The following is a 25549-nucleotide window of genomic DNA, read 5'->3' on the forward strand; positions in this document are numbered from 1 at the left end:
GGTGTGTAACATGTCACAACACTATTCCCCACACCATTCACACAATATAAGATGGACCATGTCTTGTTATATCACTCAATTAAATGTCTTGTAACATGCTGCATCGAGATATGTCACGGAAACTGTCACCACATTACACCTGCACATCACCACCAACTTTCACAGCCTTGATAAAGACCTACGGTCGAAACATGTGCTGGCTTTCCTCACGTGATCTCTGATTAAATCAAGACTAAATATACATTCAAGTGTCCTGACCCTTGATTTATTGGCATCAACCAGATGTGATTACCACTCACGGATCCAGCGCTGATACACACAGGGTTTCTGCCATCCTTCTTACCTCTACATATGGGAATCTGCAAGCTTGTCCCTTTGAAACCCTGTAAATAGGCAGCAGGAATAAATTAGGCACCTAAGAGAACCAATCGAGCACAGAGGTCCGCCTTTCCTATAAGCTTGCAACCACCTATTGAAAACAAAGACTTGAAATCCTTCCTTGGTAAAGGTTTACAAGTTTTTTCAAGCTCCTTAATGACACTGGCAGGGTTTAGAAGGCAAAGAAGTCTATGGTTTCGGCCCTGATGGCATTGATGCTTTGGACACTAATGGCATAAATGTTTGTGAAGACTTTCTCTAAGCCCTTGAGGGAGGGGCTCGATCCCTGACTCGATAAGAGTCTTCGACGATTTCTCGTCAAGACTTCAAAGGTTCGTGGGATTTTTCGCCTGTGTCCCGGGCTTGAAGTAGAGTAGGATTTTGGCTTAGTCCTTTCCTCGTCAGTCTCCAACAGCACAAAAGAAGCATGGCTCTGGTCTTCTGTTTCAAGGGAGTCGGGGCCTCCTTCTCAAAAATGTTTAACATTTCCTGTCTGAATGCCTCCCATTCAGCAGAAGTCGATGATTTGGTCAGCCAAGATATTACCCCTCCGACCCTCCCCAGAAAAGTATTGGAGGATGGAGTAGAATAAGATGAAGATTGGTGCAACCCATTCTTGGAGCGAAAGCACTTTTGGGAGTTTTTCCTACGGGGAGAGTTGCCTCTAGACTCGAACAAGCGTATTCGACAGATTCATCGAGGGGGATATAGTTTGGGACCCACCTGCCACCAATTTCCCTTTTTCAACGTCTTACCGGACATTGCTTGGCAGGGTCAGCAGTTTGCCGTCTCATGCTCCTCGCCAAGACACCATACACACACTCGATGAGGGCCAGTGAGCAACATCTTGCCACCGCAATCATGCAATTTTTCTTAACCCAGTCTTCAGGGTTGATGGTGTCGACGATGAGGCAATCGTTTTTGACTATGTCGCAGTTTATAACTGGAATTGAAGCGTGCCGTAATTCTCAAAGTGTTACCCATCACGGAAATACGGAACTGAAGCCAACGGGTGCTGTACGTGCTATATGCATCAGTGATGACGTCGACAATGCCCTTGAGGGACATGGCGTCGACTGCATAGACGCACAGCACCCTCTGCCTACATTTATTTCCCGAAGCTGGAGACTAATATATCAAAAGATGAGGAATATGTAGGAGGGCACAATCCATTTGAATAGGTTTTACACATTAGGAATCCATTAATTACATGCAACGTCTCCAGATTATAAAGATTCTGTCATGGGTAAATGTCCGGACCATAATATCACTGCAAATCATATTCACAGAACATCTATTGTTCATGACATACCCAAGTGCAACCAAACAATATAGCTTTGGAATGTGTAAAAATGTAATGGACTTAACTTCCCATAATACTTAGGGTACTGGGTCAAGGAAGGGGAGAGAAGATTCAATGTGGAACAGTTGCACTCTTAAGCCAGAAGTGCAGACTAGTTCTAATCATGATCAACTGTGTGGGAGATTTAAAAAAAATGGTGCACATTACTATGCACAAGAGAAAAGAGGATACAATTCTCTGCACGTGAGATGTCCGTTTGGGGAAACCTGGAACCCACATTGCCACATGCAAACAGTTTGCAGAGAATCATCATTAGCTATGTGAAACCATTCCTGGCAGGCGAGTGTACTGCGAAAGGAACAACTTGTGTGAAGTAAAAAGCATTCCTGTCAGGTGAGGAAACCAGAAAAGGAGCAGTTCCTTTAAAGGAGAAAAACCTGTAATAAAGAGTGCGGTGGGAACAAAGTATTTGCTTTAACATTTTGACAAACTATTGTTCAACAAGAGAGACTTGCTTCGACATTCTGACAAAAATATTCTACCAGAAAGACTGTTATTACATCCTTCAAAGTAATCATTTTGGCATCGGGACAGGAATACTTTGCGAGAGAAACAGTTGCTTTGGTTTTGAACCAGTGTTCTATGGAAGAGACATTTGTTTTCCCAATTTGAGAGACGTGTGGGATTTACATTAAACTGAATAGAATATTGTTGGACTAGAACCCTTTCAAAAGTCTTCCTGAATTGATCCTGGAGAATGGAGTCCAAACTGGGCACAAGGATTACTTCATCAGTTACAATTTTTAACTGTTGATTACTTTTATGAACTGGAATGATTAAGTTGGCTCGCAAATGAAAATGTATTTGAATAACATCGGTTCTGTTTTATATGTATGATGTTCATTTTTTTTTTTAAGTTCTTTATGAACTTTCTACCGTCCCTGGAACTCTTTCATTGGTTCATGTTGTAGTTGTACTTCCTTCCGTGAATATGTTTTTCTGCATCCACAAGGGTTTCAATGAGCTCTGGACCAAGAACTAGAATTTAAGGACTTGCTTCCGATTTTTTAATGCATTTTAAAAGTCACGATCTCCACTTCTCTCATTGTGAATGTATAAAAGCGGTGTGGCCATTTCCCCCCTGAAGTGTATTGTACGGATGAATGTTTGTTTCTAAAACGCCTTTCATTCTTGGGGGCCTCTGGCTAGAATTTTGAGGTTTCCTGCTCTTCATACACAGAGTTCTCGAATTGCAAAAACGTCAGTAGAGAGCGATATGCACAGATTACATCTATGAGGATTTTGCAGCATAGTTCCTCAGGTAAGCATGCACCAACACCTGTTTAAACCCTCTGTCCCAACAGGCCATCCCGACCCTCTCTGGTCCCCCCGGTGTTGCTCCCTTGTGCACCCCCCCCCTTCCTGCACACAGGAGTCCGTCATGATACATTCTGGTTTCACCATCACCGTCTTGTAACCAATGCTGGATTTTACTTTTATGGACTTCATTGATTCACGGTGCGTCACCCTTTCTCAACTCTCATGCTGGACTTCCTTTGCATCTTGTACTCATGGTGGCCCTGAATCATGCTGTTCCCATCTTCATCTTGTATCCTGGCTTGCAACATTATGTGTTACTACTGACTTCTGCAATTGCATTTGCTCTCCTCTCTTGCTTCTCCACTCTTTTTGACTGCTTACTCTCTGTTCTCTCCTCCCCTCACCTCTCCCTTTTCCTATCCCCTCCCCTTACTTTCTTCTATGCACTTCAGAATTGTCCCTGGACCTACTATGATAGCAACCTCGTTTGTCGCGCCCCTATCCCCTTACTGTTGCGCCCCCCCCTCCAGTACTATCTGAAACGTTGTCAGGCCTAGTACGATAGTCACTGGTTTTGTTCCTCCGCTCCCTTTCTGCAACCCTCTCCCTCACCTTTTGTTTTCCTCCGAAATGTCACCAGGCCTAGTACAGTAGTCGCCTGTCTGTTTCCATTTCCTTCCCACTCTCCCCCTCCCTTCCTTATCTAGGTCTTAGCACTTGCACCATCTGAAATGTCGTCAGGCTGAGTATGATGGTTAATTTTACATCCTTACTGTTCATGGCCTGTAACAATGTCGTATTTTCCCCTTGTTCCCTTCCTTGCCTTGAAGTGCTTTGAAACACATTGTGTATAGGCGCTATATAAATAAACTATCATATCATTGCTTACATTTTTGAAAAGTCACAGGGATGAACATTTTTGCCAGCACTTACTTGTGAATAGCCTTTCCGCCGAGTGGGAGGGCTTCCCAGCAGTTTAGAATCGGGATGCCTTCATAGATCTGCATATAGCTAAAGAGAAACCTGCAATCCGACAACACAATATGCTTTGAAAAAGTCACATTTCATGGGCTCGCTTGAGGAAAGGACAGAGTGAAAGACTGGGGCTTTGATATAGTTTGTGGGGAATGGGGGTGGATGAATGCATATCCCCAATTACACAGTACACACAGTGGGGCGGATCCGATCCAGCACCTAATTGTAGAACCCATCACAAATGCAGGGTCTTGAAGGAACACCTCAAAGTCCCCATGTCTGGTGGAGAGTAGCAGTGAAACCAGGTTGGCGGTTCTAATAGTTTTGGGGGACTCTAGTCATTTTACAAGCTTTGTACCACGGTGTAGGTCTCCATAACAATGTTCAAGCCGTCATAGGCTCCTGGCGTGCCTGCCACTGAGTGCACCCTCACCCCGCTACCTGATCAGCAAATCTGACCTTGCAAAATGAAGGAACGGATCCCTGGGCACAGAAAAGAGGCTACTGGAATCCACTGAAGGGGTAAGTGCGCTGATCTGCCTCACTCGGCTATACTACTTAGCCACTTTAGAGAGCCTGGAGAACATGCAAATAGCAGCGGTGTGCGGGACAACTCACAATAACGTAACATTTTGACAATACCATAGCATTAGGTGGTTAGGCAATCTAGGGGGGCCCGTAGAAATGGGTGGGAGGGAGCAGTGAAATAGTCTTAATGACGTCTATAATTGACATTTATTTATGAGAACAATGTCACATGTTTGTGCGGGTAGGTACTCAGACCAGATACATAAATAGAGGAAGTCCTATCATGCACACTGTGGAGGGAAAGCCGTGTTGCCAGGAGTCAGTGAGAAATTGGATGCTGTGCTATTCCTCATTGCTGCTCACTAAAAGGCCCTAAGGCCTTGGAGCCCAGATGCAAAGGCGGTAGGCGCGAGACGGGTCACTGGCCAAATAGAGTGAGTTGTGTGCATGAAGTGGACCAAGCAGCTGATGGTTAGTGTGGGTCTAGAGAAAAGGACATAGGACACAGGTACTCTGTTTCCTTATGGTGGTTGTCCAAAGGTTTAAGCCACATTTCTCTAAAGTAACCTGGGTTCTAACTTTACAGTGCAAGATTTGAATGTTTATTCAGAGAAAAGCTTACATTTTCATTTGCCACAAGCACATCTTTTTCTCCAGCACTTTTCAAGACGATGACTGTGCCAGTGCTGCCTCAGCACAAAGTTCATGTTGTCATCTCTAGTCCGAGCCTTCAGAACCCTCCTCATCCTCTTGGACATCACTAGTGTCAAGTACCTCCAATACTTTCATGATGACCAAACAAAAAAACTACCCTTACACCAACAAAAGCATGACCATTCCTGAAAACCTACCTCTATTGTTCTTGAACGACATATGCACCAGCTTCCTCCCATCCATTGAAATACCTCAACCTATGGCAATATGCCACATAAATACCATAATCAAATGCATACATAAACCACAACGCCTGGATCTGATAACTATTCTACCACAGAAGCATTACCAAAAAGGTCTTTAGATGCGAAGAAGGCGCAAGAACGTCAACTTTCAATGGTTATGAAGCAGTAGCTAATACAGCCTTCCTGTTGGATAGTATTATGTTGTAGCGAGGCAGATGTATACATCATCTATAGACCCCACGCCCTCACCGCCGCCATATTGGAAGAACAGCAAGAGAACACTGCACAACACCGGGTATCATCTCAATACCACAGAGAAGCTATGAAAGACGTTATGAACGCAGACAACCGTATCAAATGTACCCTTCAACTGAGGTGGTAGACAGAGTCAGCAGACACTACCAGACATAGAACAATAAGTGAAGTCTGACAGATGCAAAGTGATGTCATGAAGAGAAGACGTGTGGAAGCACTGAAACGATGTATGGATATCTAGAGAATGAAGATATGACTAAAGTGACGAAGTAAATATATGAGAATATGAAAAAAACCATATACACTTAGAAGATAAGTAACAAGAGATGCAGTAGATGTACATGCGCAGAAACGCAAGGTAGATAAGACAATGTAGAAGCTTGAAGTAGGAAGTATAAGGTGAGCAAAAGCAGCCATGTTGAGAAAATGGTCATCGGCATTGTATAAAAGTGAGAAACCTCGAGAAGGGAAACCAAGGCTGCAGTGCCGACAGGCGCTGGAGTACAGATTTGTGCAGAGCAAAGGATATTTGTTTGGCTCAGAATCAAGAATGCTGCAGCAAGAAGCAATTGCAAGGCACAAAAGGAGTTGAAAAGAATAAGCTATGTACGCAGGACAGATTTCTCTTAAGATTACGTAAAGGAGTGACTGAGTGCCAAGTATATGACGATCAAAGATCTAGAAGGCACATGCAAGACAGAGCAACCAAGTCTCCAGAGGCCGAGGCGAATAATAGCACCCAATATCATTGAATCAAATAGCACTAAATAGAAGGACTGAATGGACAAAATCATAGTCTCCTCACACATGATACAAGACCAGAAAACAAGTCCTATTCATAAAGCTCCAGACGTGGATAGCAATGTACCATCACTCCCTTTAAAGTTCTGAGGAAGAGAACAGTTTGGGCCTAATTGATGAGATGGTAGGCTAATTAGCTAAGGAGGGCAGATGTCCGACGTTCTCTTGCACCTGAGTTTCGTTGTTTACGTGCTGCTATCAAGCCGAATTTCCATGGTTGGAAGAGGGTGCCAACCAATCATGAGGGCCTATGTAATGGTGGACTATAAATTGTTGCAGAAGCCTATCCGCTGCTGGGATTATGTTAATATCAGTATTTTACGTAGTTGGAGGTGGTTCAAGCCATGCTTACCAGATAACGGGCAGCCAATGATGATACTTACACTCATATGAACTATGGGTATATGTTCCCTTCACCAATGCCTCCACGCGATAGATTTGTACCGTTTGCCATGTAGGTTTGACGTCATAGCTGACATACATCAAGGTATGAATGCGCTGAGTGTGCGAGCTACAATTTGTTTGTTCGCCAGGTTTCCCCAACTTTATTGAATTGATAATGAAGTAATATTTTGCCATATTCTTTGAGTCTGTCTGGTTATTTGGACCAAAGATTAATTTATTTGGTAATCCCATTCAGCACTTGGAAGGCTCCAAGTGCTATTGCACATTTTGCAGTATTTACCGCTCCCACCTCCTATTGGTTTGCCTTTTGTTGGATAAGGCTGGAAGCCGACTAATCTGTAACAGAAATATATTACAAAGATTCTTATAGATGCCTTGCAATGAACGCCATACAATTTTGCTCTGAAAACAAAAGGTTCTCGGGAAGAAACACTTTTCGAAAGGATACGGGCAGGACTAAACTTTCTGCATAGCCACAGTCCAGTACCATGGCTGAATTGATACCAAGCGTCAGCAGAGACATCAGGTGGCTTGGAGCAAACAGAACCGAAGGAACCTGCAAGTGAGCAACAAACCATTGTTAGTATAGAAAGGACATGTGCTGGATTAATGGATTTGTCACAACATTGACTACTTTACCACACTTGCTCCAGACGAAGGCCCTTCATTAGGTGGGTTTTGTGGATACTAGATTAACAATATGTTTTAAAAGAAATGATTACCCCAACACCACCAATGTACATTTGCCTCTCCTATTAAAACCAAATAATTTCTGGTTGCAATTGACTGCACACATGTTGGTAAGCCACCACAGCAGCAGAATACTTCTGCTTGGAGGTTTGGCTAGGGCAGCCAAATGTCCATTGGTGTGGGGTTATTTATTGAAAAAAGGATGGCTAATCCATTTGGTTACATTTAATAACTACACAAGGGACCGAATGACGAATCTGCGATCAGAAACCCGTCATGCAATGAAAAACACGTGAATAAAATCTATAAAACATAATACATGGTGATAATGGCCATCCTGGAAATTATAAAATCGGGGAAGATTTGGCAAATCGCATACAAAGGCAATGTAGCGGATATGAGCAAGAACATACATACTTTTAAAATACATTTAAAATGGAGTTTTGTACCTTTGTGTCAGTGTAGTTCATTTCTACTGGACACTACTGGGGGCGCATATAGCGAGCAACATCTCCCCCGCCCCCCGCCCCCGATGACGACAAAACAACCTGGAAGCCAATCTTTGATTTGGCAGGTGTTCATGACGAAATCCTAAAGCGTGAAAGCATTTAATTAAGTGTGCTGTGCTGATAGGAAAGAAATACTCCTGAAAGCAGTCTAATCGTCGCTCATTTGATGTGAGCACCACCAAGAAGTGCAGAGCCACTATCAAAACTATTTGTAACGGTGGCCCAAACGACATAAATGGGTAGTACGACAGGCTGAGCGGCAGCCTCGGGCCACCACCGATTTGCCCAATCGAGTTGGGGTACAAGCATACATTTTTTCTGCAAATTGATTCTATATGAGCTGTAGCATCTGCACACTGAGCAGTAGAGGATCAGGTGCGCTTTAATTAAAGCACTACCACACGTGACTCATGCAACTGTAAGACAGCGGATGACAAGGAACGACATGGGACGTCACTTATTCTCTGGGCCAGGCGGCACTGGTACGAGTATTGTTAGAGACTCCTAACAGCCACACTCGGGCACGGAACGTGTTCAGTCACTTCTGGAGGGGAGATAATCTCATGCTTGCCACCATTTTTTCCAATGAATTGCCCGACACACAAAGAATTAGAATAGAGTCTGGGAAACTTCAATAAACGTTTGAAATGTATTGATTGTTTTAATTTCCTAAAGAAAACATAGGTAGGAGAAGAGTTAGCAAAACAGTAGAGGACTAAGTGGTGGGGAGCACGAGGAAATCAATTTAACCAAAAAACAAAACAAAAAAACAAAACAAAAAAAAACACACTAAAATAAAACTAATCCCGGAGAGTAACCTTTTAGGCAAGTTGGTTAATGATGGCCTTCGTCTTCACGACATACAACCACAGACAGACTTCTCATAGCCAGACATGACAGGATCATACTTGGCCATTTTTTATTCATTTTACACAGTGGCACTAGAGTTAAATTGCACAGGCTCTGGGTTCCACCTTTTCTGAAAAATTGATAAGAACCGATGAGGGTCGCTGGCACCGCTGTTGGTATTAACAAGTCCATGTGAGGGTACCCGGGTACATCACAACAGGGCCGAACTAAAGATCTCATTATCACCATGAAACTTATGCCGGTCATTGAGAGTGCCCTCACTTACCTCGAAGTACTTGAAGAGAACACTTGTGAGCGTTTCTTTGAAGTGAGATGGGCACAGAACCGATTCCACAATGACCACACGCCGATCCCTTGGATTCACCAACAGATGCCTGCGATGGAGAAGGGAGAGAAGTTAAGTTATAGTATCACAAAATAATCAACAAGGTTTATGCATTTTATATAGTTTACGCTATAATATGTTTTTAAAAAAAGGCTGATTTGCATGGAGAATTGTGCCCCCTTATGGTCAGTCATCCTGTGAGGGCCGGGGAGGGGCAGATTTCAGTTAGTTTGTTGCCTCATCAGATGCTGGTTATATATAGATCTCCTGCTATGGTCTACGTGATAGGGAAGTGGGTGGGTTGGAGATGGTGAGGGATATGTGGGAAGGAGGATGGCTCCGTGGAGTGTATGCCCTGGCGGGATGGAGTATGGGGAGGACAGCATAATGGGTACTACCATGATCAAAATGGACAGTCATGGTGTTTGAAGGTCAGGCTTTGTGCTTCACTGTCATCTGCCAGCTTTCCTCCTGGGAAGTGCCAGGATACGGCCATATATTACTGTTGCGGACTGGGGCCTCAGCCTGTGAAGTAGTTTCAGTGTGTGAGCGACTGGTTTGGGTAAGCAGCAGCAGGTGGACTCAATCCATATTCCAAATCTTAAGTGAGTCCTGCCTGTACAGAAGCCGACTGTCCATGGTTGGAAAGGCGCCCAGACGTTTTTATGTAGCAGGTCTCCAAGTGTGTGTGCTTGCATCCTCAAGGCCAGCATTGTGCACATTAGGAAAGGATCTGGAACCAGTCTTCAGTGAATCACTGGGGCAAAGTATCCGAAGATGAAGAGGCTGGAACTGCCATTGTCCCAGCCAGCCACCGCAAGGCAACGCTCAGATTTCACTCGGTAGTGGAGAGATTGCATGGTGCCTCCATCCATCTCATAAACTTGACACCTGACCAGTTACAAGTTGTTGTGAGGGGACAGAAATGAGAGAGACACAAAGTTACAATTTTCTCATGTTTATTAAAAACAAAAAGGAGATGAATAAAGACCCATCCATCCCTATCCTGATAAAAATATTCCTGCCTATCAAACTAAAGTTAAAGAAAATTGACCTTTTGTCCAACTATGTCTGATCCTCACATTTACAACCAAAATGTGAAGTATCTATTTCCAGTTCAACAAACATTTTCACAAATTCAAAATTATAATTCCAACAAAGTAATCCTTGTATCCAGGGTTTGACTCCCATCCCCTGAATCAATTCAGGAAGACTTTAGGGTTTTGCTCCAACAATATTCCAGTCAATTCAATGAAAAATGTTTCTTTCATCCAACATGCTCCTCAAATTGGCAAAGTAAATACCTCTTCCACAGAACACTAGCTCAAGGGCAAAGCAACCGTTTCTTTCATGAAATACTCTCCTAAAGATGTCAAAACGATGACTTGGGCGGATGTAATACAGAATACTTTCTTCAAGATGTTACTCCAAGTGCTTCTTTCATAGAAGGCTTTTCTCAGGAGGTCAAAGCAAGCGTTTCTCTTATAGAAGATGTCAGATTGGCAAAACAAATGTCTCTTTTTGTACAATAATTTGTCAGGATGATAAAAGCTCATGTTTTCTTTCCACCACACTGTTTATAATGGGAAAGGTGCCTCCTTTACACAACTATCTTTCCTGATTTACTCTTCTGCCAGGAATTGTTTCTACTTCACACAACTGTTCACTTTCTTTCAAAGCACAACCGAGCTGTACATCCTTACAAATTACACTTAGTTGACTCCAGCCATTACTTGTTCCAACTTCCCCTTATTGGAGTTCCACATATGGAGGTTTGTTCAAGGACTGTCAACTTCCTTCTTAGCTTTGGCAATGGTTGTTCCAATTTTCCCCAAACTGACATCTCATGTAAGGGGAAATTGTACAATCTTTGCCCCTTTTATTTATTCTTAATGTCGATCTGCTTGTGGAAATGTTTGTTCCAGGTTTCTTCTCACCAACAGCTCACATGATCCAATACCAAGGAACTGTTTAGGATCCTAAAAGGAACTCGAGACCCTGTGCCACACCACAACAGAAGTTGTTAAAGATACCACCCGGTGCACCATCATACAGGAAGCAATGAGAGGAAACATTTAAAAGATCAGAAAAATATCGCAATAAACTATACCACCTTAGACTGTACGATGTACGAACTTCCTTCACCCATCGCTGCACCTTTCTCTTTTAAGGAGGCAACAGAAACGGCAGTTATTAGTCTTATGCCCACCACATGCAAGGGGGGACATCTGCCCAGCAGTGACTGTTCAGGCCTATGCGGCTCAACTACTGCCAATAACCAAATGGGTCAATTGCTCATTTCAAGAGGATAATGTAGACTGGCTCCATCAAACAGGCATGGATCTTCTCTCTCGAAGAAACCATCTCTTGACCCAGCCCTGCCTGAGAACTATTGCGAAATTACAAATATACCCTTTCTTCTTAGGATTTTGGATAGGGCATCATATACCCAGATACAGGGCTTCCTGGAAACCCACAACCTTCTAGGCTAGCAACAGTAAGTTTCAGAAAACAACGCAGGACTGCGTCCACGATCTTAAATCCAATATTCTGCATCACTTCAAAGAGGGCAGTACAGTTATTGTGCTTGATCTGTCCTCTGCATTTGATGTGGTGGATCATACTATATTGGCACAGAGACTCTGACACCACTTTCTTTGCTCCCAATGCAGCCAACTGGGTCAAATCATTTGTCCGAATGACCAACGTTTTAAGTTATTTGGTGACATGTGGGGTGCCATAGGGGGTGTGTACCTCGCCTTCTCTGTTTAACATCTTTACCACTCCCCACCTTAACATGCTGGATGAGGAAGGCACCCTGTATGCCAACTATGCCGATGACACTCAGTGCCTAATCCGCCTCACAAGGGACTATACCAAAGATACCACCCGTCAACCATGTGTTCGGCCACATTGAATCCTGGGTGAGGGATAATGGGCTAGCACTGAATGCCAAGAAAACAGAGCTGATGATTGCTGGCACTGTTGGCCAGACTAGAAAACTTTGGAATGAATACCAAGTCTAACATCTCGGTCTCCGAAATCAAGATGCTCAACAAGATCTTGGGGGTGGTACTGGATCAGGAGCTTTCCATGAAAGCACATATTAGTGGTCTGGTATCTAGCACAGGCTGAAGTGCTGACCCAAATCAGACACTTCCTCAGTAGAACCAACTCACAAGAACAATGACGGGACCTACATAGACTGTTGTCCTAGCCTTCTCCAGGGCATTGGCAAAGGGGAGCTGGCCAGATTACAGGTCGTCCAAAATAATGCTGTGAGGGGGGGGTGTGGAAGGTCTTAAAAGATCTGACCACGCCTCCGCCGCTCGACAAAATCTCCACTGGCTTCCAGTGGGAAAAAAAAAAAAACAAAAAAAAAAAAAATAAAAAGAGTGGTTTTCCAGACACTCTGCATCCCACAGCAATGCCTGCATAGAGATGTTCCCCAGATAGCTTGCAGGGAAACTGGCCCGGCTGCCGGAAAGAAGGGCTCTGCGATCTAACAACTCTAATCTCCTGCTTATCCCCAAGGCAAGACTGGCTGTTGTCGCACAAACTCTTTTGTCCACACAGCTCCAATGCTTTGGAATGACCTTCCACCGGATCTGAGAGCCTGTACCAGCTTTATGAAATTTAAACATGATCTCAAGACTACCCTCTTCTGCTAAACCGATCTCTGTCCACTCCTGCCCTTCTCTCTGATCCTAAATTGTGTGTCCTTGCGCCATTATGCCTATGAGCCAGATCTATGTGCAATGCACATAAAATAAATTAGGAGAATTGTACAATATTTGCCTTTCTAGCTCTTCTTTAATGCTTTTTGGCTTATGGCAATGTGGGTTGCAGGTAACATGTCCCGCCCCCAACTCCTTTTGGTTGGCTCACCGGTTTAACGTGCTTCCACAACGAAGAACCACCGCTTTGCTGATTTCCCCCAATTGCACAGAGTCGCTCTTGGTTCCTGCGTTGGTCTCTTACGTCTCTGCCTATGGAACCTTTGCTGTTCAGCAAAACTGTCTGGTCCAGTCCTGCAGCAGCTGACTTTCACCAGTGTCCTTCTCCTCCGGTACGCGACGCCTCCTGGTGGGTGCCTGCGAATGTCCCCCGCCTTCAGCACAGCTCGTTTCTGCCTCAGAGTTCCACTTCTGCTCTGCGCCCTCCGCAGCTTTCCGTTCCTTCTCATTAATTCAGACTGTGATCACCACCTCCTTCTCCTCTCCTACCGTTCATGATGATCCTATAAGTTGATATGCTGCCTCGCAGAATAATAAGCAAGTTTACTCCCTTTGCCCTCTTCATGCTTGCTCTCTTCATGCTTGCTCTAATCAGAATGATAAACAAGTAGCATTTGAAGACCAACATTAGCAGTCTACAAAGGGGTTACTGTTCTAGTACATACAGGATACTTGTTATCAATAACATCCATGAAGGTAGATGTAATATTAATGCAGGACAGTATGTAACAGGTATATGTAACCCATAATAGACAGAACTCACATTAGCTGCCTCACAGAATGCAAAAGTGCTCATGCACGGATAGACGCCACCAATTGGAAGGGAGGAGAACGCTACACATACCGTAGCATGGATAGTAGAGGCAGATTAGAAACTACCAGAAAGGTGTCTTTATCCAGACAGACTAAGATTAGAAGTGGGATATGGTTTTCAAATAGTAAAGGGCTGACAATTTTGAAAGGTTTAGGGACTGGCAATACAAGATTAAACGAGATGCCCAGGGTCACACATTGGTGAAGGGGTGAAGCTGGGATGTGTGCCTACTCTCCAATTTCTGCATTTGAACACTTTCTTTTCCAGTTCTTACCATGAACTGGACAATCTCATTGTTTTTATTTATTTTTTAAACGGACTTGGAAAGTACACAAATCACATGACCAAACCGACCATTTTTAAACAAAATATTATAGAAGGGTGTTATGCAAAATGGGAATGATTCTAGCTTCATTCTCTCCATCAAGGGAACTATATAAGAACCAGCATACCAATGATGCGATTTAACACATTTAATCTGGATTTGTCATTTGTATTTTAAACCTTTAAATACTTCCAAAACAATGGCTTGTGACATTTTCATTTATAAACGTGCATAAAAACCTTAGACTTTTACCAAAAAGCAAACCGTTTTTTGTGTCAAACAAGCAGACCTTAAAAAATGCTTGCCCGAGGCCGCCAACATATGGTCCACTGTTCGGTCTACCAACCCTTCCACCCAAATGGCCTACATAAGAAGAAAGATCAAGTAATGGGCTAAACGATACCAGCAGCAGGCAAGAAGGCAAACCTCACAGAAGACAGCACAGTAATGTAAGATATATTACATGATTTGAACAGGATCACTGTATCGTCTGCTGGCAAATCCAGAATACAAACATGAACGCGGTTGTTCCATAGTATTGAATCTGGAAACGTACTCACCCCTTGGACTGTTTATGCCATCGTTGGTGGCGATTGCCTCGGTTTTACAACACCCTATCTGAACTTTCCAATTTCTAGACCTTAACAATACGGATGATAGGTTCGTTTTTATAGCAACCCCTATCTGGTATAGGTACTTTGCTGATAATAGCAGATGTTCTGCAAAACCAAGTACATACGCAGGCAGGTTTATAAACTTCAGACATATGAAAGGCTCAGCCAGCCTTGCTGGAATGTGATATTCTAATTTTGCATATGACCACATCTCTGAAATGGGTGCTTCACACACTGAGCTAACTTCTGAACCACTGGGGCACTCAATTTATCAATATGCATTTCACTGTTACCTATTGCACATGATCAACATAATTCTCACAGGAAGGAAATAATGCTACAGAGTTGTGCCATAGGGAACGCAAACTATGTATACCACAGTGAACACAAAGCAATACATGATGAATTGATCAAGGCAGAAGGCACTAGCCAAAACAGAATGGCAATGGGTTTAGAGTCTCAACAGCATCCCATAAAATATCCTGAAGTGTGCTATTTAATACTGATGGAATCTTACTTCTTCAGATCAGCTGGCCATGTGGGGCCCCCGGGCAAGTGCCCCTTTTGCCCTCCAATAAAAACGTCTCTGCGAAGCGCACCATTTTTAAATCTCCCTCACAGCTGATTATTCCAACAACAAGTCTGCGTCTTCGGCTTGAGGTTATTCCTGTTCCACATGGAATCCTCTTCTTCGTCCGAGTACCATAGTTGTTTTGGGAGTTGAAGTCCATATTGTTTCTAAACTTTCCAAGGATATATTTTTCTAAATGCTTGTTGGAATTGAGTTTGTGAGAAACAGGAAAGGTTATGTGAATATGTGCAGCAATATTGTGCGAGGGCTCTTACCCAGTTTAGAACGATTAGAATCCAGGGATGTCAAGTGTGATCCAGGGATAAATCTGATTCTGCTTAGGTGGTTTTTCATACAAGGTTATTTGGGTTTTAACCTGTGAAGTAACAGCATGCCATTAGGCCTTTGGGGATTAGAAGATCTTCATTTTCAGAAACAGAAGGATACGGTGTCGCTCATAAGGGGGGGGGGTTGCCTCTTCTCCCAGACAGCCATCTCCTCCCATGTGATCCATCATCATAATGGCACCCCCAGGGCCATGATCAGATAGTCTCTGCCTTCGCCTGGCCACATGGGAGGAGATTTCAAACCATGGAACAGTCTCCAGGCAGGCAGCCTGTTACCCCACAAACTAGGGCCTCTGAAAATCCATGCACCCTGCAGAATACCTGCGAGTGATGGCGGAACATCGCCGTTTCTTTTACACCTTCCTCGCATTACCCATTTTCACTCATTCCGTCTTTCATCACATGTCGTGCCTTTTTGCAAATTCGAAACCTGGTGGGTGTCTTTTCATTTTTTTTATTTTTTAACATCTTTGCACTCATCTGCAGTACTAAAGTATTCCCAGCGCACCTGCCCTCTTTTTGCCTTGGCTACTAGGCTGCCTGGTGAGTTTGTGTTCGGACTGTGCTGTGCAGCCCCTCCTTTTTCTTCCAACTACCCTCCGCCGCCCCTATGGCACTCAACATCTCCCCTATCTTCTGTAACTACCTACCCTCCCTCTCTCAAGAAGTCTGGAAGAGGAAAAGCTTTAAAGAAAGACATCCCGACCACCAACACTGGCCTACCTATTGCAGATACCCATGTGAGCGCAACTTCCAGACACCGATATCCAATTTTCTGTCCCATCTCCAAATCTATGGACTCCTCATCTATACTGTCTCTCCACTCACTTCCTCACTCATTAATGGTGGCACTAAATGGGATGTCCGCTTGGCAGGCGTTGCATCATCCAGGTCTATCATTAATGTCCATCACACTGGCATCATCTTGGTTCAGGGTCCTCAACCCAACATCCTCCGCCTCTTTGACTGGCGCCTGCCATCCCGCATTAACTTCCTTCCAACACCTGCTACTCCTTCCACTCCCTCTGCCACCCACCCCCGCTCGTGTACCATGCCCATGTACCCCTCCTCTGAAGACCTTCAAAAGTGCTCGTTCTGCCATCGAACACTCTGCCGGCATCTGCCTCCTCCTTGAAGACATGGACCTAGATATCCTTGCCCTCACGGAAACGTGGTTCAATGCCAGCTCAGTCACTGCTTTTGACTCCCTTCTCCCCGATGGCTACAAGATCTCAAAGCCTCGCCCTAACCGTGCTGGCGGTGGGGCTACCCTAATCGTCCCCGAGTGGGTCCTTTCCTCCCTCATACGCAGCAGGCCTTACTCTTCCTTTGAGAGCCTGGTCTGCAAGCTGGTCATCTCTCCCACCTCCTCTCTGACCACTGCCACCATCTACGGGTCACCTGGTTCTAGCACCCCGATCTCTCCAAATGGGCAGATTACTTCTCTCTCTCTCTCTCTCTTTCTCTCTCATTGCAACCACCTCTAAACTCCTTCTCGTGGGCGATTTCAACATCCACCTTGTCCTCAATCACTGCATCCACTCTCTTTGCACCTTGCTCTCCCTCTCCATTCTCCCTTCTGGTCCTACCCACTCAGTTGGACACACTCTTGATGCCTTCATACACACTGATATTTCACTCTCCTCCACCTTTATCACCCCTCTCTCCTGGTCAGACCACTCTCCTCTCACCTGGGTCCTCTCGGCTCTCTGACCGCAACTCCCCCACGAACATACGTTCGATGAAGTGTGTTGGCTGCTGCCTTTACATATACCTTCATTCCCCTCTCTGTCCCCACTAAAGACTACCTCCGACTTTGCTCTCAGCAACCTTCATCTTGCCATTACTAATACCCTTGACATTCTTGCCCCAGTCATGAGAATCCACCTGAAACATGCCTTAAAGTAACACCTGGTATGATTCCGAATTTGCAGGCTTGAAGAACAGAAGTGGCAGACCTCAGGCTCACCCTCTGACAAACTGGCCCGTCACCTGCTCCAAAGGCAATACAGACTTTCCATCCACACCAGGAAAAGGGCCCATATCCAGGCTAGAGTTTCTGGTGTATCCAACAACACGAGTGAGTCAGTCTCTCCCTCATCCCCCTCACCCTTCACCCTTCACTGCAAAACCTCAGGACATTTTGGAGGAGCCATGCATCCCTCTCCCCCTCCCTTGCCTATCTCTCCAGTCACACCCGATTAGGTCACCAGAGGTGTCCGCTCCATAAAGGTCTCCTCCAAACAAGTTTCCCCCTGCTCCTCCAGAACCATTAAAGACAATATTTGCTCTCTTGACCCGGCACTGGCTGATTTCAGCAAACACTTTTGCTACTGGATTCCCCTCCCCCCCCCCCCCAGCCCCCTGCTGAAAAGACCTTATGCAGACCAGCATTGTCCAGCCATCTACCGCCCCATATCCATCACTCCCTTCCTTGGGAAACTCTTGGAGAAGCTGGTCTTCCCCCAACTGACCCAGCACACTAACTTGTCGGTTGCCTCCACGACCATCAATCTGGATTCTGAGCATCCAGAGCCACAGAAACTGCTCTTCTGAACACCTGTGCGGAACTGCTCGCTTCTCTTGATTGCTAGTCTCCAGCTGTGCTCATTCTACTTGATCTCATCTGCATTTGATACAGTCAATCACTCCATCCTCATAAAATGGCTCCAAGATACCTTAGGTATCTCAGAGCGGGCACTAGACTGGCTGACCTTCCTCAATGACCATCCATCCCAGGTTATTCTGGGCTATTTCTCCTCCCCCACCTATGGTGTCCTCCAGGGATCCAACCTTTCTCCCTGGCTCTTTAACACCCATCTTGCTACACTTGCAGACCACATTTCCACCTTCTCCCCTAATTTCCAGTGGTATGCAGATGACACAAAACTCTACGTCAAACTTCCCACTGACCCTCTCCTTACTTCCTCCTTCATTCCCCGACTACCTATCTGCCATCCAGTCCTGGTGTAATTCTAATCATCTCTGCCTCGACGCCAGCAAGACTGAGATCCTTCCTCTTGGGACTCCCGATTTCCCCCCCCCCCCCTTTCTTCCCCTCACACTGGCCTCTCTCCTTCTTCTGAAGCCAGTAACCTTGGAGTCATCTGCGACTCCTCTCTTTCCTTCCTCCCGCACATTCCAGACCTTCCTAAGAAGGCCCACTTTCTCTACCTCCTCAAAGGAATTCTTCCTTTCCTCACTTTCCCCCAGAAGCTCAATGTCTCTAGAGCACCGACTCCCTCTAGGCTAGACTACTGCAATACACAACAAAACACTAGGAGTTTGAGGGAGAAATTGGAATCACAAGCAAACCCTCACATTAAGGGTGGAACCCTTGGCAACAACAAAAAAGCTTGTGACTCAAAAACTACCGCTTTCTTGGAGAGTCCAAGAAAGTTAGTGCATGTCCTCAGTAAGCACCATGCTCATCAGTAACAGAAGACAAAAGGAGGTAAAAAGATATAAAAATTACATACTTTAACTGTTTTTCAATACAAATACAATAAATATGTTAAATACAAAAATCGGTGTAGATAACCTTTCATAAACTACACTAGCATGTTATGAGTTAGCAATGAGAAATAGAACACAGAGCATTAAAGTGCACTACCATTGCAACGCAATTCCACATTTAAGTCCCAAAGATGGTGACCTGGATGGTTAAGTAGCTTATACACAGTGATAATCCATGATAAAATTCATTTACTTCCTAACCCCACTCATCCTCATTCGTCCCATACACGAATCATTATTCATTTATACACAATCAGTAAATTCCGACAATCATAAAAACAAGCCCCCTGCAATAGCCTAGTGTGCTCCTGTTACTGGGCTCTCATGCAGCCTGGTGCAGTTATCCTGCAGTGCGTCCTTGTTGTGAACCTGGAAACTCCCTTCTCGGCTGCGACTGCCAGCCACCAAGAATGGAAGTCCTGCAGGAGCATCGGTCTTGTGGTCGATTGTCCTCTTGCCTACAAGAACCCCCCCCCCCACCACTCCCCCCAACCACTGTATGGAGTCACTTTAACTGCTCGCCGGGACCAAGATCTTACCAACCTGGGGGCAGGGTTTGAGCTACCCGGGGGCTTGGCTCTTTGTGGTGGAACCCAAACCTGGGCATCCCATCTGGGATAACCCTGGATGACTGAGCTAGGTAGCTGCCCTTCTCACAAAGTCAGGTTTCTTGTATAATTATGCGATATATTGCACTGGCCCCATTACTTTATATGGGAGAAATTTTAAATCTTTGCAAACTACACCCAAGCAGCCAAAACAGCAAACTTACTGTAAAGATTTGTGAATGCTGATCTGTGGCGAAGGCTTGTACTCCAAAAGCAGATTACTGAGCGTTGTTGTTTCCATAAAACAATGTGAGGCCCATGTTATATTGTTTAACATTTTCCTCGCCACTTCTACAGTTAGTTTTGACATTGAAAGTGTGTGAATTACAAAGTGTAGTATGGGCCCCCTTTTGAAAACCAAGTGTTAGCCCTTAGTTGGACTTCAGAAAAACTGTCTTAGTAAAACCATACAACTGAGACAGTACAAAACTCCACTCTTAGTATAAGGCTGTGCAACCTGAGTATTTGGTAGCATAGACAGAGCAGCCAGGCTAATCTCTGGAGGCAGAGAGGGCTGTAGGAAGGCACAAAGATCGTATACCAAGGGTTCAACCAGAAGCATTATAAAAAAATAAAGGTTTTATTATAAATACAATTAGGCCAAGTTATGTCTTGGAGGTAAGAACTTTGTCATAGAGCCATAGGCACATTATAAAAACACAACACAATGCTTTAAAGTACACAGACCAAAGCATAGACCCTGTTCAGAAATCTAGAAGTATTTCTAGGGAAGTCAGACCTTATCAAACACATTTAGTATAGGGCACACCTATTAATGGTTAGTAAAACCAGTTACTTTTGCATTTGTTTACAGTAAGTCAAGGGTAGTAGACCCTGTTGGTCATGCAGTGACACTCCGTTAAGGAATCACTTAGTAAACCAACCCTGTTACCAGGATACTTTTCTGAATAGTGGAACACAAATTCATCAAACAGTATAAACCTATGACTACATTCAGGATAACACATAGTTTTACCAGGTGAGTAAGACCTTTTGGTGTAATATACAATTACAGTTGCTTTTCAGATCAGTGGAAAACAGGCAAAGATAAGCAAGAACTCTTTACACTTATTTAGGATGCACCGGGCAGACCAAGGTCAGCTACACCTACAGGACACTTTTTAAGAATGGTACACAGCTATTCTAGATGGGTAAAACCTAAAGGGGGACTTAGACAGGCTAAACAGCAGGTCAGTGGAAGCAAGACCCAGTTGGCATACTTTTACATTTATATCCTAAGTGAAATAGTAAAGGGAAGCGAGCCGGATTACTTTTGGGAAGAGGCAGAACCAAATCGACAGGCGAGTAAAATAACCTTACATATACTTTTTTCAGAATGGCAAAACACATTCAAGCTAATTAAGAATGTTTGTAACTGCTCGCTCTCAGGGTGACTGTTACGAACCAACTCCTTCACAGTTAAGTAACTTTTAAACACGTGTTCTCTTTTCTAGGCAACGGGCCCAATCCTTGGAAGTCTTTCCCTATTCATGGAGCACGAGTGCTCTCAGTGCCAGACGGGGGGTCACTAGGTCTCTAGTGTGCAACAGACAGTTCAGGATAGGCACATGAATAGAGCGCCTAAGGATCTGCAGCCAAAAACCCAGGTGATTCATTCCTTGTCATGAAGACTGAAGACCGGACATTGGAGCAGGGATCAACAGGGAAAGCTCCGGGCTAATGTTTTTCATGGCTGGATGCGGCTATGGTTTAGGCGCGCTTTTCAGCAGCCAGAAGGCAGAATATCTCTGGTCGGATTTGCGTCACTTGCAAGGTCCAGAACAGCAGTCTGGTGGGAGGATTCAGACTTGATTCATGTCTCCGTAGGTACAGAACAATGCCACCAAAGTTTCAGCTCAATTCGGAAGACTGCGCACTGCACAGTGGCTTGAGGTCCCAGGGTGTTGGTGTATTGCAGCCCAGCAGGGTCACAGCACTTTGTGGGATGGCTCAAACTGTAGGTCGTCTTGAGTCCAGTGAATCTCACAAGGCCCTGGGGTCAGGGTCGTCATTTTCGGAGTCCCCAGGTCACTTGGAAGGAAGGGTAATAGCAGGCTCCAGTTACATAGAAGGCTCTTTGGTCGCTGGAAATCGTCTCAGCCGCATATTCTTAATCTTCCTCTTCGGATTCAGGTCCAGTGGTCGACTTGTCAGCAGCTTCCAGGTTCGGAGTATTTAACAGGAATTACAGCACAACGTCTGCAATCTATACATGCATTTTACAGAAAGGGGTGGTCTGGCTCTCCAATCAGGACAGCCAGCCCCCGCACCGCACATTGAGACTGGGCTCCTTTCAGGCAAGGTGAAAGAGAAAGGGGTGTAGAGTTTAGAGTTTTGGACTCCTCCCTTGCTTCCTGCCTTCTCAGACACTCTGGAGCCTTGACCGGGAATAAAAAAAAAAATAAAAAAAAAAAAAAAAAAAAAAAAGGATTCCCACTGATGACAAAACTCCCACCAAGGTCGTTTCCACCTAGAACGGCAGGGGAAGACCTCAGAAACTACAAGCAAGCAAGAAATGGCAAAAGAGAAGGAGCCCACCGTTTTAGAAAAATGGTCGCCCGTCTGTGCATTACTGAGGCTGAATTAACAGCCTGTGAGTAAAAATGACCAAACGGCAGAGATAAAGCCACTGCCACCAGCAATCCAATTGTAACAAAAATGTTACAGGTAAGTAAGAAAGGGGATACATTGTATCCCCCACATAAGGTGGGGTGTGCTGGCTCACTATATAAAATGTAAAGGTGGGGGAATGAAAATCCCTCTTTACTACTTGGGAACTGTAGTTCTAACAAGTTTAGCCATAGAAAATGCAGAACGGAAGCCGAAAGGGCAACCCAGCAACAAAGTTTTATATGTCAAAATGTTGTCAAAGAGTATAAAATTAAAAGGACACTATGGAGAGTCTTAATAATGACACCTATAAAAAAAATAAAGAGTAAAAACATCTGCGAGTGTGGAAAAGGGTACCCACTCACTAAGCTATAGGGAAAAATAATCCAGTCTAGCAAAACGTTCTGGAGTCTCACAAGTAAGAGCGATTTAGCACTAAATTTAAAATCTTACCTAACACCAAGCTTTAAACGTAGGTGTATGCAATAGTTTTCCTTACCTTTTATAAGTTTATAAATTAATGTGTTGCTAAATAAGAGTATTTTTGCACTTCCTGTATTATTGCTTGACAAGCTCTTTTGATCGTAATTGTACTTTCCACCAAACCCCCTGATCTGTCGAGCCTCAGCCTTACTGCTCAACCTCGTTACCAAGCACGAACCATACATCAATACTGGTTTCTGAGAAACCTTGAGCCTACTTAAAACAATGAACTGGAATTTTCTAACCGGAAATAAAAAGCTTACTGGGAGCTTACAGTGAATCTCACACGCAAACTGGCAACCATGGATCTCCTCTCTCTTAAGAAAGCCAAAGGCAAACATACATTTATCAAATGTGCCCCTGGTGTTAAGAAAAAATGCTTTCCTGCTCTTCTGGTTTCCTACAAAAAGCATCTGCTTGCCCTCTCCTCTTCCCTGGACTTCGCTAAATCTTCCAACACCAACCTAATATTGACTGGTTCCATGCTCAAAAGCCATTGTCCACTCTTTAAGCTTCCATCCTTGTCCAATCATCTCTTACCATTCCTCCCTCTGCTGATGACAATCTCCGATTAGTCCCCAAAACATTTTAAAATGAGGAACACCTTGATCACCCTCATCCTCCCGTCCAGCGCTACTCTGGCCCTTTTACAACCATGCCCATATCCCACTACCCAAGTTGAACTGGCTCCCATCCTCTGTTCTGTTAAAATACATCTGTGGCCCTTCCTACCCATTATCACTGCAGGCGATCAAGGAACTGGCCCCCAATATTTCCATTCTGAGAACTTCTAACCTTGAACTACACCAGGGGATGTAGGTCTTTACTTCTTCTGCGTTCACTTGGCCATACATTCACTTGGTTGCCTTTACCTCATCAGACCTTTATTTCTTTGGTCTTACTCTTCTTCATACATTCACTTGGTTGCCTTTACCTCATCAGACCTTTACTTCTTTGGTCTTACTCTTCTTCAAACATTCACTTGGTTGCCTTTACCTCATCAGACCTTTACTTCTTTGGTCTTACTCTTCTTCAAACATTCACTTGGTTGCCTTTACCTCATCAGACCTTTACTTCTTTGGTCTTACTCTTCTTCAAACATTCACTTGTTCATTACAAGGGGACACCGTCTTAAGCTCCCCTTAGTTTCTAACCTATATTATTCCCTTTACTCCAACCTTGATCCCAACCCTAACCTTAGAGCTAACCATATCCATTATTCCCTGATGATGTGAAGTTTGAAACAAAGTAAAGGTAAAAAGATGTAAATGCATGAGGAAGTTTATGTAGAGGCGGTAAGTGTAGAAGACATTATCCGAGCCAAGTAAAAGGGGCACACCAACCAAGGTGGCTACCCTCCTTCCCACCTTGAAAGGAAGCCTACAGCTGACCCAAGCACCGCAGCAAACCATAAGCCAGTCTGCCTCATTAAACTAAAGAATTTAAGAGTGGTTAAATCAACAACACTGCCCCGGCAACCCTGAGTAACGACCTGAACATCTGACTTGGTAAGTGGGTATACTGGAAATCTGCAAATATGTGCATTACGGGCACAGATGTGAGGGCATTAGTGCATCTGATAAGTGGGTATAAGGTGAACCAGTAATGATGTATTAAGTGTGTTTGTTGGAAACCGGCAAAGATGTGCTAAGTAGGCCTATAATGTGCGAGAAGAAAAAAGAAAAGAAGAAAGAAAAATACATGCATTATTATATTTTTCAAAAATATCGGCTGCCTTATATTAACATTGTTACTTTGACGTTTGTTTAAAAAAAAAATATTCAGTCCCAAATTCTCAACTCAAATATACAAATACAGCAATTCAGTTAGAAATGTCTGGAAAGTAAAGGCTTGAATCATGCTTACCTGAAATAGAGCATGTGAATAAACTCCTTCAAGTACGAATACAACTCTTCTGTATTGATATTATACTGAACAACTTTGATAAGCTAAAAAATAAAAAAACAAGGGCGTTGGTCACCCGTGGCTGATCTACTTCTAAATTGCCACAATTACAATTACCGAAACAAACAGACACAGCGTTCCCCAAAAAATAGAAATACTCATCAAGTGATGGAATCACTGCGTTAAGACGTTTCTTGGTACAAAATAAGAACTTTATCATGAAAGAAAATACCTTTGAACATTCCGTTTTTCTTATTTCACTCGGTATAATACATCGTGGCCCAGTTTCTCCAGCAAACCCGCATCTTAAATGTTTAAAAATAAAAAATGGTTAAATTGGTTTTTTCCCTCACTTGGATTCCTCACTTATGTAGAAAAGTAGGGTAAAATGGATGCCTATGAAGCGTAAAGGCAACAAAAAGCGACATTAAAAAAGGGAGGTGAAATTGTACACTACCGTAACATTCCTTAATACGTTTACCACAGGAAGTTCACAAAATATACCATGTTCTGTAGAAGATACTCATTCCCCATCAGGCCAACACATGAGAAAGTTGCCCTTGCATACACGACACTCTACAGAATGTGGTCCAGATCTGCGATTCAAAGCTTCTGCTACTTCTGTGGTGCATGTTGGGTGACTGATCAACCCATTTTTAATAGACACAGGATGTTCGATGCAATCCTGGCAAAGCCTTAGGGTATACACACAGTGCATGTACGGGTCGTTCTCAATCTTTGGGCTGGCAATGTTTAATTTG

The 25549-nt window shown here is 44.0% G+C and overlaps 1 protein-coding gene across 2 annotated transcripts in view; it reads right to left on the reverse strand.

Annotated features, from left to right (window-relative positions):
- The window catches only part of ACTR10 (actin related protein 10), a 146204-nt gene that overhangs the window by 99002 nt on the left and 21653 nt on the right, over window positions 1–25549 (reverse strand). Inside the window, exons 2-6 of one of the 2 annotated variants that reach the window (XM_069638089.1) lie at window positions 25021–25093; window positions 24750–24832; window positions 9199–9307; window positions 7313–7420; window positions 3935–4002 (exon numbers count right to left, since the gene is read on the reverse strand). In XM_069638089.1, the coding sequence (XP_069494190.1) occupies window positions 3935–4002; window positions 7313–7420; window positions 9199–9307; window positions 24750–24832; window positions 25021–25093 (441 nt within the window). The remainder of the gene's footprint in view (window positions 1–3934; window positions 4003–7312; window positions 7421–9198; window positions 9308–24749; window positions 24833–25020; window positions 25094–25549) is intronic. The other variant, XM_069638090.1, reaches the window with a different exon arrangement.

Source organism: Ambystoma mexicanum, chromosome 14 (assembly GCF_040938575.1).
Source record: "Ambystoma mexicanum isolate Mex_15411 chromosome 14, UKY_AmexF1_1, whole genome shotgun sequence".
Classification (NCBI taxonomy): domain Eukaryota; kingdom Metazoa; phylum Chordata; class Amphibia; order Caudata; family Ambystomatidae; genus Ambystoma; species Ambystoma mexicanum.